Genomic DNA, 16,114 nt, shown 5'->3' with positions numbered 1-16,114 from the left:
TTATTTTTTATTTTTAAAAAAAATATGATTTTATACGTGGTTGTATTGGTAATATAATTGGCTTATTGGTCAATTATAGGCTTTGCCGGGTTCTTGAATGACACCGCAAGAAATAAAGTAATTAAATCTTTAAGTGTGAGGATGAAAATTCAAAATTAAAGCAGTGTAACCGGCCCAAATCCTAAAGACCTCGTGGTTTTGTAATTGATTCGGCCCAAAGGTCCAAGTAATTTTCTTTTCATATTCTACTTCTCCGTTCTTTCAATTTTATCTCCTTTGTCTTTACCACAAAATTTAGGTTGACTAATAAAAATAGTTTTTTTTTTTTTTTTTTGGTAAGCCAAGGAAATTGCATTAAACTTAGGAATTAACAAGTTTGTTACAACACATATTTGCTTTATCAAAAGCTAAAATATTATCCACCACAGGCGGTGGACACAAAAACACAGTAAAGGAAGACGAGGAAGTCGCTCCCAATTTTGCCAATGCATTAGCGCATTGATTAGCTTCACGGTAGGCATGAACAATCTGCTTATTGGGTATTTCCCTTAGTAGGTTCTTGCAATCAGTCAATAAAGGTTCCATCAGCAAATTGGCATTGTTATTTGTCATGAACAAACTGAAGCACAACACTCAGCGCATCAAGTTCAATGACAAGGCTGTTGAGCCCCATTTCCATTGCCATCACCAATCCATCTCTTAAAGCCCAAAGTTCAGCATTGCAACTGTCAGTGCTCCCAATTGGTCTTGCAAATCCCTTTAGCCAAACCCCTTCATGGTTTCTGATCACACTACCTCCTCCTACCTTACCCGTTCTTCCCACCACAGAACCATCCGAATTGAGTTTTGCCCACCCCTCAAGTGGTTTGGTCCAGCCAACGAGAATGACAGACTTAAGTTTCTGTACCTTACAATTGATACCCAACGAGAAGAACTTAGCGCTTTCTTTAATACACCTCATATGACTCATGTTATCCACCCTTCCGATCTGAATGTGACTTCATTCCTGTGGAGCCAGATATGCCATATCCCCATTACAAACAAAATTTACCACGGCAACCCCATTATATCAGATTTGATCTCTTTCTGGCAATTGATCTCAAGCCACTTCCCAAAGGGTAACTTGAAAGAATCCCTCAGGCAGTGGGGAAATTTCAGATCCTGCCAAAACCTTTGTGCTACCTCATAGCTCCTTAGCAAGTGCTCAATTGTTTCATTGCCTCTCTAACACAAATTACACATGGGGTCAATATTTAAACCCCTTGAACCTAGCACGTCTCCAGTTGGCACACTATTATGTAAACATAGCCACAAAAAAAATTGAATCTTTGGAAGAGCTACTACCTTCCAAACCCAAGCTATCGGATTTGTCACCATGTTCAAAGGATTTAAATTTCTTGCCAGCATGTAAACTGATTTCAAAGAGAATACGCCATCTTTGGAAAAAGCCCAATGAAGAGTATCTTCTGTGTATTGGTTTAGAGACAATGGTGTAGCTTTAATTACACTAAGAACTTGGTCTGGTAACTCAAAAGATATACTTTGGCTTATCAAAGCATTGGTTAACTGTAATCTGCTCTTCAGTTCGGTTCACAGGTCCCTCAATGAGGTTTCGAAGCCTGCCAATTGGAAGCCAAAAATCCCTCCAAACATTGATTGAATCACCATTCCTCACAACCCATTTTAGACCCTTGACATATATTGGGCCACCCTTTTTGCAGGCAATCCAAACACTTGAGTAAGGGGCTAATCTTCTTTGCTCCAACCTATGGGGAGTTAGGTATTTAGCAGCCAACATTTGAGCCCAAGGCGCCCCTTGATCACTTGCCAACCTCCAACACAGTTTAGCTAGAATAGCAAGATTCCTATCTTTCATGGAATGAAGACCCAATCCACCCAACTCTTTAGGTAATGTCACTGTGCCCCAGTCAACCATGTTGTTGACACCCTATTTGGAAACTCGTATTTAACCTCACATGGAGGGTAAAATGGTAATTTCACATTGGAAATATGCATCTTGTTTTTGGTCATTAGATCCTTAATCTCATTTCACCAAAGTGATCTTGATGTTGTTACGATTAAATCGACTGGTCATGAGCCCTAATCGGACCATTAGATTGAAAGTTATCATCAAATCAAGTTTTAATGACTGAGATGCACTATCACAAATTGAGTCCGACTATATGTGATTATGAACAATTGATTTCAATTGGTTATAAGTATAATCAATTTGAGATCGATGATGTGTCATAATTTGGTTGGTTAGGACTACATTTTATGGTAAGGTTGCACACATCTAATTAACTAGATAGTTAAACATTAATTATTCAATGAGTAATTTCTTCAATTATCTTTTAATTAGAGTAAATTTGGAACCAATTAAGTCTGAAATGGGAGTGATTGGAGCCATTTAATGTTAATTGGGAGCTAATTTGGGGACCTATTGGTGTTAATTATGCTGAAACTATTTTCTAACAAATGACCTCTGCTCACCATTTCATCGATATCTCTCAGAATATTTTGAATCTGTAAATGAGGTTATTTTTCCCAGAAACTAGACATCCAGGGCTTCAATTTGAGCACAAGAATGAGACAAATCCGATCAGAATTGAGGCAGATATGATTTTTCAAAGTTGGCTCTATAGGCTGTTACAGCAGCTACGGGAAAACCGAATTTTGGCTTGCTCTTCACTCCCACAAATCTTTCCATTTAATGCACCAGATTTCCCCCAAAGCTAAAATGAGGTCTAAGTTCATGATTCTTTGTCAACCCTCATTAAATGGCCTTCCATTCATATTTCCTCCACTACTACTATATAAACCCCCCATCTCCTTCATTCCAAGACACAAAAAAAAAATCCTCCTCTCTTCTCTTCTCTTGAGTTCTAGTGAAGTTGAGTAGTCTTGTCATATCTTGGTCTTCCTGATACTCAAGGTATTGAGTAAGACTCACTCTCTCTCTTCTAACTCTTCTTTTCCTCCACCCTTAGGACATTCATCAAGAATCCCCTCCTCCATTATATGGATCTTGCATGAAGGTATAATCTCCTTCCCTAACTGTTTGTTTATATTGTCATAATGAGAATTTAAGATTAAAGCATGATAATTCCCTTGAATATGTTTGAATGTTCTTATATGTTCTTATATGTTCTTCACATGTTCTTAATTGTTCATCACATGTTCATGCATATTACTAGATTTAATCTTAAATCCACATCAAAAATATGAAAAACATGTTTGTTTAGTAATTCTTTCAAATCCTTGAATCTAAGTTATCACTATCCAAACACATTCACTAGATTTTATTTTTCAATCCAAATGCCATGCTTAATAAATTGAATTAGGGTTTATCACATGCACACACATTAAATTCAACATACAAATTGATTGACATATTGGATGATGTGATATGAATGTTGGTCACCATAGTCTAGAAGACCAGTTTCACCGGGCAAGGCGGGTGTCTGACACCTTCCCATCTTGTAACATAGCCTCCGAGCTTAGATCAAGGGTTAAGTAGATCAAATGCTTATCCATGTAATTTTTTATTTTTAGATTGTAACTAGGAAACAAAGTCATGTACTTTATCTTAGATTGTATCTAGGACCAAAGCCATGTAATTTTCCTATGATCAATGTAAATTTAATTTCAAATTAATAAAATGAGGAATTTTTCATTCATGATTTTCTTGTTTTTCCAATAATTAAATAAGTGGCGACTCCATTGTAAAATCCTTAATCTAAAGGGAAAAATATAACTAGTCGAACCTCCATTTTGAGAGGTAATAACATGACTCCACCCATTCACATGGGTTTGGCCCAACACATCATAAAAACGGGCCGGGGGCGCGGTCTCTCACACATGTGCATTCTTCTCTTCTCCTCAGTTGAACCCCAAAGAAAGTCTCTGATAATCTTGTCCACTGCATCACACACTTTGGTAGGTAAGGCTTGGCATTGCATATAGTATTCTGCTACTGGTGCAGCTACTGTTTTGGCAAGCACTAACTTCCCTGCCCTCAATAGTAGCTTAGTCTTCCAGCCAGCAAGCTTGTTTTGGATTTTCTCCACCACAAAGTTGTAAGCAGCCCCGACCCTGTTCTAATGAAGGATTGGAAAACCAAGATATCTTCCAAGATTGGTAGTTGCATGGATTCCCAATTTCCTACATATGAACCTCTTCCTTCTTCTAGTGACATTTGAGGAAAAAAGGATTTTTGACTTTCCTGGACTAACTTTCTGCCTAGCAAGATTGCAGAAATTGTCTAGAACTTTGATGATAGCCTCACAATTCTTATGATCAGCCTTAGCAAACAACATCAGATCATCAGCAAAGAAAACATGGGAAAAGCTTGGCCCATTTCTAGATGCTTTGACCTTATCCCACCTCTTAGCTTCACACATGCTAGTGATTTGGCTTCCAAGAAACTCCATACACAACAGAAGAAGGTAGGGTGAAATTGGATCATCTTGCCTAATCCCTCTCGAAGGGTGAAAAGCTTCAAGCTTGCTACCACTAAAAAGAAGTGTTGTGGTTGTAGTGGAGATACAACTCATGATGAGATTGATAATATTTTGGGGAAAACCAAAATGCTCAAGAACCATCTTCACAAAACTCCACTCAAGGCGATCATAAGCATTCTCAAGGTCAATTTTAACTACCATGTACCCTTCCTTACCCTTCCTTCTCTTAAGAGAATAGATCAATTCTTGGGCAATAACAACATTATCCGTGGCTCTCCTCCCTTCTAAAAAAGCCGTCTACATGGGGGAAATTAGTGATGGAAGAAGGGATCTAAGCCTTTGAACAATGATCTTAGAGATGACCTTATAAACCGTTTTACAAAGGCTTATAAGTCTGTAATGGCTGATTGTTTTAGGTCCAAGCTGTTTTGGAATAAGAGAAATGAGAGTCTAATTGAGATACTCAGGAACTTTTTGGCTTGTGAAAGCTTCCTTGACTTCTCTTTTAATTGAATCTCCAATTATAAGCCTGAATCTCTGAAAAAAAAACCTTGCATGAAGGCCATCAACCCCAGGGGCTTTATACGGTTTCATAGGCTTCAATGTAGTCCATATTTCCTTATCAGAAGGGATATGAGACAACCCTCTTACTTCTTCAAGACTAAGTTTAGCACCCCATTCAGTATTCCATTGCGGGGTAATATTACAAAAAATTTGCTTAGTTTGGTATAGCTTAATGAAGCTTGAAGTGAAAATATCCTTAACTTCTTCAACATTATGCACCCATTCCCCATCACCATTTTGAATGCTGGTGATTTTATTTTTACTTCTCCAAGCAAGTGTTGACATGTGAAAGTAGGAAGTATTCCTTTCCCCTAAAATGATCCAATTTGTTCTTGGTTTCTTTGCCCAGATTTCCTCCTCCATTTGAAGAATAAGATTATACTCCTCAGATAATTGATTCTGGAGGTTGATAAGAATAGTTTTGAACCACCAGTACATGGACCAAGAAATAGTAATACACGCTTTTTTTGAACTTCTCCCAGGTGTATCAAATGTCAAATATTTGGCATTTGACACACCAAACACTACTATTCAAACCTTATCAGTTGTTCTAAATGTTTCAAAAATTTGAAACATGCTATAGTACCGTCTCAAATATGAGACGGTACGGACAGCAATGCCAAATTTTTTTATTATTTGTTTATTCACCGGGTTTTCTCTCTCATATTTCACTTTGACGTTCTCTCTCTCTTTTATCTCATCTTTTCTCTCTGCATCTGAGTTCTTCTCTCTTGCCGATCTCGCCGAAGCTGCCAATCTCACCGCCAATCTCACTGAAGCCGCCGATCTCGCCGAAGCCATAGTCGTCCTCCACAGCTTCCTCTTCACTCTCTCATCCTCAAGCCGCTTGAAGCCAATCTCGCCTAAAGCCACCTCAAGCTGCTGAAACTGATCTCGCCTGAAGCTGCTTGAAGCCGATCTTGCCGCTAATGTCTCCCGCCTGAAGTCGATCTTGCCGCCTGAGCTATGGGTTTGTTTGATTTGGGATGGGTTTTGAGGTTTGTGAATGTGGTGGGTTGTGGGTTAGTTGTGGTAGTGGTACTGTGGTTATGGCGGCAATTTGGTGGTTATTTTTTGGGTTGTTGTGGATTTTTTTTTTCTGGTTTTTTTTTTTTAAGGTGCCTTTGGTGGATGTGGGTTTGTGCCGGTGGTGGCAATCGGTGTTGTTGCAGCAGTGGTTGTTGGTGGCCATTGTTGCGGTAGTGGTGGAGGAGTTGTTGTTGTTGTTGAAGTTTAATATATTATTTTAATGTGATGTAAATATTATTTTAATGTATAGAAGGGAAGAATAAAACATCTGATAAATGAGATATTGTAAAATGATGTGCTAAAATGATAAAGTAGATTTTTAATGTGTCAAAATGACATTTTTTATATGTCAAAATAACATTTTTTATGAGAGAGCTGATGAGAATGCTCTAATGTTATTTATATTTTTTGGAAATACATGTGGGTGAAAAAATGTGTGAAAATACGTGTAATGTTGTTTAAAAACTGAAAAGTATTACTTGAACTACCGTACCAAACGGTAATTGTGTGCAAAACATATTGCAGTTTTATTGTCCATGAAAACCCTTTGTTTTACATTTTACCATCTGTTGAGATTGAGTTGTATGTGATTATTAATCATATAATCTTATTATAGTTACTCCAAAGTGGATTGATGAAGTTAAAACCAATCGCTGTAAAGAAAAGCCCAAAACGGCTGTATTACATCCTCATCAAAGTTTCCTTTTTAAAATTTAATTTCTGTAAACTTACCTTTAGTCTAGAATAACCTATCTATCTCTCTCTCTCTCTCTCTTTCTCATAATGTAATAGGGCTTTTGGGGGGAGAATATATGTGGTGCAAGTGCAAATGTGTAACCACTCTTTTCTCCTGAATAGCCCATCTTCCTTTTGTCCAAATCACAATTATAATGTTAGCCAAAAATAAAAAGTTTAAAAGTTTATTTTTAAAATATAGTATTTATTAGCCTCTCTGAGGATTCAAAATATTATGGTATTGCATTGGTGATCAAGCCATTACGAGCCTTATCTTTTAAGTTGATTTGCAGCATTAGAGTTGAGTAAGGTGCGAGATTATAGATCTCATGCTTAATCTCGTAAGAGTATGTTTTTATTGATAAATTTACATGCACATCATTCTTGATTTCTTTTGTTATTTTTTAGGCTTAGATCATGAAGATAACATGTCCAATTAGGGTTTTGAATTGCTATCACAGATTACACATGTTGTTTCATGCATTGTAAAGTAGATCTTTGACTACATTTGCCTTCACATGCATATAACATTTTAGATTTCATAATTCACAAGCTATCTCACGCATACAAACATGTTTTCAAATAAAATTTCTCATTCATCCTCACGTGAGATTAATGATACGATCATGCACAACTTTTAAAAGATGCCACATTTATTGTACATAAAATGATAGATTCTCAAATTAATGATATAGTTTCTTTATAGAATAATAACTTTATATAAGATTTTCACCCTTAACCTTTTTTTACTCTAAGCTACAAAAGGGGGAATATATATAAAGAGGTAACATCATTTCATGCATTTCACATGCTCATGCTGTAATTTGATTAGTTGTATGTTACTTTTGAATTTTATTGGGCCTCTTTACTAACTTTTTATTCTCCTTACATAAATATTATTAGTTGTTTTAGAACAAATTTCATTAATTAAGAATAGTATTAGGATTTAGGATTGAGTGAAGTGGGAACATATATTCTTATCTCGTAAATTAGTTTTTGAACTCAAATAAATTGATGTATATTAAGCTTTTCCTTGTAATTGGTAGTACTTTTATATATATATATATATATATATCTTTTTTCTAGATTGTAATTAAGAACCAAATCTTTTGGCATTAATGTACTTAATAGTTTTCATTAATAAAATTTGAAAAGCTTCTTTAATTTCCTTTGTATATAAAAATTATAGTGTCGAATTCTTTGTAAAATCCTTGTATTTGAGGGCTAAGGTACCAATCTCTTCCATTTCCAATCCCGTTATTAGAGGACCTTAGCTCCCTTTTCTCTCAATAAAATATGTTACTAAAAAAAAGAGAGTAAGAAATACAAGCAAATTATCAATGTTGAAACTTGAAAAGTAACATTCACAATATTATTTTGGGCTCATCCCTTCAAGGACATCCAAAAAAATTGGAATGATACAGTATTTATTTCGGGCCTTAAGCCTGGTATTGGGCCGATGAGACATAGTGTTCACACACTTTTGGGTATACATATACCATCCTAGAGGTTGATAGACCATTTCTTAATCTGGAATGAGAAAGCCCATCATTGATCAATCTAAATGGCACTGAAATGTGGCATGTACTAGGATTATAAAAATAAAAAAACAAAGATGGTTTCTTTTTTTTTGCTGAACAATAAAAAATGAGATTTTTAATGTGAATTCATCAACCTCACGTCATATGATATTAATGAGTAATATCACGTGTACTACACAAAACTTTTTGGAGTTATTGCTAGAACTGTTCACCAAGCGAAGAAATTCGAAAACTCCCACTATCAAGCCACGTGCCGCGGTAGTAACAAAGATGGGTTGAGCTGAGAGAGGGCCATGGCATTATGATATTGTGTGGAGGAAGAGGATTAAAATGACATTTCCTTTAGAAGCAATATGGATGACAGATGGGGGTTACTGTTCCTAAACAGTACTTGGTGAATCATTACTTGTCCCCTTGGGAGCTTTTGGTCTCCTTAAAACAGATCTCTACCCACTCAATTGCCAAAGTAGCAAGAGAAGAGAGGAAAAGTATTTGGTATTTGATTGGAAATGGAGGGAGGGGCCTCTCAAAAGTGGACCTCACCCTATACCATCATCATCATGATAAGTAACAAATAATACAGACAAAAATGTGGCAGTACCCTATAAGCCCACATCAACATCACAACACTACTACCACTACTTGTGTACTCACTAATTGGGGTGTGTCTCATTCAGCTCCACACATTAAATGGTTATTTTAAGAATCCCCCAAATTTTAATGAAAAACCACTCCAGCCAAAAGATAAACCCTTAGAACCAAACCTAACCCAAAAATAAACAAACAAACACAAGTGGGGCCCCATTTATGAGGAGTCATAAAAATTCCAGTTGGGCTTTGGGCCCACCACGTGTTCCCAAACTCAAGTAAAGATCTAAGGTTCTGTTCATCACTTTAGCCCATCCAATCATGAACATAAGAGAGAGAGAGAGAGATTGGGGTTATTTTCATGGGAGCAGTATAAACTACAAAGAAAAGCTACATCAAAGGAAGGACAAAGAAACCTTTGAAACCTCAGTGGTACAAAGTATACTAAAAAGTCAATAATATTAGTACAGTTTACTTGTCTTTTTACAGAGTGAAACGAATGAAAATTTGCATTGAGATACGTGCAATTGTCTCTCAACTTTTTAAAAAAATATTTTTTACTCAAGGGCTTAAATAATTTATTTCATAAAAAATCATGCAAAGGCCTGTGAATCTAATTTTTATAAGTTAATTAAAAAAATCATTCTATTTAATTAATTAAAATAATATTACTTTAATTAAAATTTAATTTTTAAACATTAACATAGTTTTTTTTTTTTTTTGAGAAACTCATTAGCGTAGTTTGTAAAAGAAAAAATAATTTTAGTTTTGGTGTTTACTCTATAAATTCATCACTATACAAAAAAAAGAAAAAGTTAATGCAATAGCTCGTGTTTGAAATAAAGTAAAATTTTAATCAATTTTAAACTTTTAATACTTTTAAGCCCCTATGGTTGTAGAAGAATTGAAAAAAAATACATATAAATTTGATTCAAATGGACAAAAACCATAATTCATAAAAAATGATTAATATACTAGAAGTATATTCATATTATGCATGACTTAATTAAATTTTATAAAATTTAAATAACAATAAAAGGACATTACAACTGTCATTGGAACTGGACAATAAACGAATTAATACAATTAAAATAACTAAAAAATTGTCTTAAGTTACATGATGAGAGTCTAATGTGTAATAGTTTATTTTTATGTGAAAGTAAAAAATTATGGCAGTGGTTAAAATAATTCAAAAATAATAATAAATTTATTTCTACAAAAATTTTAAAATTTTTTCTTCTAATATTATAAATTTAATTCAAATAATAATTTAAATGATTAAATTTTGATAATAGAGTTTCTTCTAAAGTAGATTTCATTTAACAATTTTAAGGTACTTATCATGCATGGCGCAAGAACTCTTGTTAGTTACTCCTATAATTTATTTATTTATTTATTTTTTAATTCCTAAGCTTGTAAAAATTAAGGGACAAAAGGATTGTCCCATTGAATTTCTTTATTAAAAGAAAAAAAGGAGATCATATCATACTTTTGGGCAATTACGGTGCAGAACACAAATTTATTAGTATATACCAATATAGCTAGTCATTTGGTTTTTTTTTTTTTTTTTTTTTTTTTTTTTTTTAAGGGAATTTCAACTTGTGGCGTTCGTTTTTGTTGATAGTTTTTTATTATCAGATAAAGACACCAATCAGTATTTGGTGTAGGTGGGAATTGAACCCCAGATCTCTTATTCAATTATCAGATACTTTACTAGTTGAGTTAGGTAGAACACACGCTAGTCATTTAGTTTTCAAAAATGATTAAAAATAATAATAATTATTTAAATAAAAAAAAACGAAAAAGCCAAAAGCTGAATTACATAAAGAAGGAAGATAATGAGTCCTGGTATGGATTGGGTGAACATTGGATGCAGAGATTTTGGTGGTTGAAATGTAGAGAGAAATAAGTAGAGGACCACTTTTTATGTTGGACCAATGTTAGAATTAGGTATAGGTCCACCACTATCACTACCTTACCATCTTCCCCTTTCATTAATTATATATTTTTGTCACATATCCCTGGACCCCCAACACCAACGAAAATGGTATTGTCCTTTGCACAGCAATCAGCAATACAATCTTAGCTAGCTAGCGCTTAGCTATATCAAAATATTTAGTTCATAGATTTCATTTCATGTGCTTGACTATTCACTCTCCACGGTTCCTTGCATGTACATAGATGTGTGATTCACATGCACAAAATGTACACCTTTTTCTTATCGACGTTACAGAACTATTATATATATATATATATATATATATAAATAATATCATATATGGCCCCCAAAAAAAACAAACCCGTGTTATTAGAAAGAATTCTGAAGATCCCATACATGTCACGTATCAAATATCAGTGATGATAAAAAGAGCCAACAATCATTAAAATATATCCCTACACTCATAACAGTCTTAACTTAACGTACAATATAAGCTGAGATTTCTATAATATCAATAAAGTGGCACAAACTATTATTCTTGAAGTTAAATCTTATTACACACTTATTATTGTACACTCTTTACATGTTTATGTCAAAACGTTTCAATTAAAATTTTGAAATCGTGATTTGAGTATGCAAATAATGCAATAATTCACCTGTGTCATAATCACCACTCTATTCTTAAATCTTTTGGCCTTGATTTGCTTGAAATGGTGCCTGAAAGAAATATGAAACATCCTTGAACTCCACAGGCAGATTGAATATTGCAGACCAAAATAATACATCCTATTCCTAGGATTCACTAGGCAGATAAATTTTTTATTACAGTCCAAAATAATGGACTGATCTATAGGAGGACAGAAAGTATAAGGTACACCTAAAAATAATGGGTAACAATGGAGCATTTATTTGATCGCAAATAATTCTTTTACAAGGATGAAATAAATGACTTTGTGTGCATTTGGCTCCAGCTTAAAAAACTAGCTTATTTTACTATTTAGCTTATTTTTGCTACTATTCATAGATCCTACTGCATTTTTTGATACTATTCATGAGTCCCACTGTAATTGTATTTAATTGTATTTGCTTTTGGTTCATGAATTTTATATACTAAATTGTTATTATGAGATTGCTGTTTTGTTTTCTCATTTGATTTGATTTTTTTTTTTTTTTTTTTTTAAATTAGGTGTTAACATGTGCATTGTGAGATACGATGTTCTAGCATGTATGATAAAAATCTCAGAATATGGTATTCGTATGTCAACTTAAGTGATGTAGCCAGCTAGAGGTCCATCTCATGGAAAGACTAGTTAATGGCAACCAAATTATATCAAATTCAATTCATAACATGCAAATATTAGCTCAATAGTTAGTTTCTTAACCTTATTCACTTGTTAAGTCGTCATGTTATCATATATATCCATCGAGTTCACATTGACTACTAGAAAGTTGAGTACAAGGTTTAGAATAATGTAGAAGTTAAAACTTTCATTTTGGCAAAACAAAATGCATCATTTGAGAAAAGTAAGGAATACTTCCAAATTTTCAAATAATGAATTTCTCAAATAATTGATGTTTGCATTCAAACACACATGTAGGCACTAAAGTGTGAGTTTGGTAGTAAACATAATGAAGTTCTCAAACAATTGATGCTCGCACTCAAAGACACTTGCAATCACTAAGTGTTCATAAAGTATGTATAAACAACAACTTTTAAAATCGCAAGTTGGCAAACCAAATTCGGCCCAAACCACATGAATAAAGTGTTATTATTCCGAACTAATATGTGAAAACTTCCTAAAATGGCTTTAAATGGCAATCTTGAAGTTGAACCTAAAGCAAGTTCCCATCTTAGCCAACGCCAAAGGAACCTCTATATCAGCATTTCAATGGGTCAAGGTGACAATGTTTGTCTCCATTTTTAAGGATTCCTATCCCACTAGTAAAAGAGAAAAGGATTGGGGAGTAATTGGGTGGGTATTCCCTATTCTGTATTCCTTATCCTTCTTAAAAGCTAGAGCATTCATGCCTTCATGGGGTGTTGCTTTTAGGTCAGATTGTTTTCACAATTCCATTTTCGTCCCCATTACACTTGTACAAAGAAAAGTTTAAATTAGTTAGTTATACTTACATCAACAGTATTCATAATATTTAACTTTTATTGACCTCATAATGTTGAAACATGTCACACAATTTTAGTCGTCATTATTTTAATATAATTTTGTAATTGAATTTGAATTAAATTCTATATTTAAATCCTCTATTAAAATATCAGCGCATAATTTATTTTTTCTTAAATGGTGGAATAGATGGTACTATATATAAATACAAAAAAATTTCTTAATTGAGTTTAAATTATTGTTTATATTTAAATTCTTCTTGAATCTTGCTCACGTTTTCTTTAAATTGTAGATGTGGGGGTCAAAAAACACTTTGATCAAAGTAAAAAGTTCTAAGCTCTTAATTGTTTCAATTAATTTATAAAAACAAGAGGGTAATTCACAAAGGGAATACTAATAGATATAATCTGGAATCAAAATGAACTCTATTGAATTTATTGATTTGAATATACTTCTGCCAATGTTAAAAACAATTGTAAAAGTAAAGACACTCTCAAGGCTTAAACTCATGTTTCTCTCAATTTTTCCAGTCCCCATTTCTTGAAGGGGAGGGTTCTCTTTATACTCTCAGTTCTCCTTCCTTTCAGGTAGTGGATTATCATGTTGAATGTCAAAAGGTGCTTCTCTCATCAGGCATTTTTCCCCTTCCTTTTCATGATGAAACAAGACTTTTAGGGTGTATGTACTGTTCGGTTGGTCATTCATCATTTAATGTGGTTGACATTAGGTAAAAACACCTAATTAATAGGGAGGTGACTATTACTTTGGGTTGCATGCAAGGAAGAGGATATTGTATCGTACTGGCTGGTATGTACCATCTTGGTACGTGCATTGGTATCAAAACTCCAACGTTTCGTACCGGTTTAAATACCAGCCGATTTCAGGCGTTTCGGCCAGTATTGGGCGTACTGGCTAGTACAGAAAAAAGCTTTTTTATTTTATTTTATGTTTTGTAATTTTCAAATTTTTTTAAGGGTAGAATGGTAACTTAATTGTGTTATTTGTTTTCTAAGTATGCAATGAACAATTAAGTTTTCTGTTTTTTATATTGTGTGTGTGTGTGTGTGTGTGTGTGTTTTTTTTTTTTTCTTTTAGTTGATGCTAAAGTCTAAAACCATGAATAATTTGTTCTGAATTGAGGTAATGTTTTATGGCAAACTTTCATTTTTATTATATATATATATATTATATTTATATATATATAAAAGAGCGATAAACTCGAAACGGTACACCGGTATTGACTCGTACCATAATATATCGTTCCACTAGCCAAATCGGTATAGTCTTCAGTACGAGATTAACTCCCTTGGTTGCGTGCCACCCTTTCTAGATTCTCGGCTTGCTTTCTGTACCTCGGCAATGCGGCCTTGTCGGCTTACCTCGACTAGAGGATCCTAGCTAGTCTTTTGCTTTCATGTCCGCTCTAGGCTTCCTCCCCGGGAGTTGGGCCAAGCCTAGCTCCTCGAATCGCTACTCTAATGTCTGATCTAACTTCTTTGGCCCATGACTTACCAGAGGGAATCACCCCCTATAATAGAATATATAGTTTCATATACAAACAAAATTCATAATAAATGTTAATTAATAACTTCCATAATTATCAATTTTCATAATTAAACAAAAAAAATAAAAGAAAGAAAAAATCAAATTTTGTTAAACTTTCTTGTGCATCATAGGGATTACTAACTAGTAATATAATGTATTTTAAGTCTTTAATAAAAAGTAATCACTTGGCACAAAAATGTTGTAGTCAATTGGAGTATAACAAAGATAGACAGAGAACTTAACTTTTGTTACATAAAGTATATGATATGATTTGAATTATTTGGTTAAGTAAATCTTTTTAAATATTCACTTTTTTCTAGGTACATTTTAGGTTAATTATCATTTTGGTCTCTAGCCTTGGCCCTATGTTTCAAAATGGTCCTTAATATTTCAAATGTGTCATTTTAGTCATTAGCCTTTTTGATAATTTTGAAAGTAGTCCTTGTTGTTAAGTAGTGGATGCACAAATTTGACATGGCAAATAGTGGTATTAAAGTAATATTTTTAATGTCGATATGATACAACATGGGATATGGTGTAGCCTTTATTATTACTAGTATGTAACCCGTGCGTTAATTGTAGTGATGTTATTGATGTTGAGCTTAGGAGTGGCAACGAGTCGGGTTTTGGGCGGATTTCTTTATCCCGAACCTGCCCTGCCACCTACTCCTTGAAACCCAAACCCGCTCCGTTAACTAAATGATTTTTTTTACCCCCAAACCCACCCTGTTGGGCCCTTACGGGCCTTGCCCCACCATGCCACTTTAGGGCCCAATCTAAAGGCTCTTAAACAATTGCCCAATCTTTAAATAAATAAATAAATAAATAATTTTTCCTGAGAAAAAAGAAAAATTCGTAAATATTGAGAAAAAAAGAATCACATTCCCAAAATAAAGCAATTGGGTAACCCAAAAGATTAAGAAAAAAGAAAAATGATTGATTGATAAATCTCTAACAGATAAGTATCATGTACCCCAAACCATGTCTTACACCTATAGCAACACAAACAACAAATCCAAGGAAATCTCAAATCAAATCCACCATACCCATTCAATTTTCCTGTTCACATAAACCAAATACATTTGAAATCAAAATCTAAAACAAGCACATGCAAGAAACATCAATTCTTAACAACCAAATCTAAATCCCCAAACCCATTCATCAAATATAGAGAAAATAGAAGAAGAACATCAATAACCATTGCTGTGAATCACCATGGTTGTGGTCGTTGGGTTTAGCTATCACTAAACTTGGTGCAAAGCAAATTAAGGGAGCAAGATTGAATGGAAGTGGGTGAGATCGAAGAGGATTTGTGGCGAGGAATGAAAAAAACCATGGTGGACGTGAAAGAGCATATACCCATAGAAGAAAACCTTAGATTGTCGTCTTCGTCTTCTTCGGCAAAGAGAGTGAGACTTAGAGCCTAAGAGCTTGAGAGAGGCGCTACTGAGATTAGGTTTGGGGACTATAGGATATATATATAGTTAGGACAATTTTGTAATTTTACTGCATTTAAGTTGGGTTCAAGTTCAGGTTCGGGGCGGGTATTCATAATACTAGCCCCCGACCCGAACCCGCTATGAGTTGGAT

At 34.1% G+C, this 16,114-nt stretch overlaps 1 protein-coding gene across 1 annotated transcript; it reads right to left on the bottom strand.

Annotated features, from left to right (window-relative positions):
• Nucleotides 1-4,913: 4,913 nt before the first annotated feature.
• Nucleotides 4,914-5,465, bottom strand: LOC115953106. Its single transcript, XM_031070613.1, has one exon. The coding sequence runs from the start codon at nt 5,463-5,465 to the stop codon at nt 4,914-4,916; it is 552 nt and encodes a 183-aa protein (XP_030926473.1).
• Nucleotides 5,466-16,114: the final 10,649 nt, after the last annotated feature.

The sequence above is a fragment of the Quercus lobata genome, chromosome 1 (genome assembly GCF_001633185.2).
Source record: "Quercus lobata isolate SW786 chromosome 1, ValleyOak3.0 Primary Assembly, whole genome shotgun sequence".
Lineage (NCBI taxonomy): Eukaryota > Viridiplantae > Streptophyta > Magnoliopsida > Fagales > Fagaceae > Quercus > Quercus lobata.
Note: the sequence above shows the minus strand (reverse complement) of the source record. Positions and strands in the feature narration are given on the sequence as shown.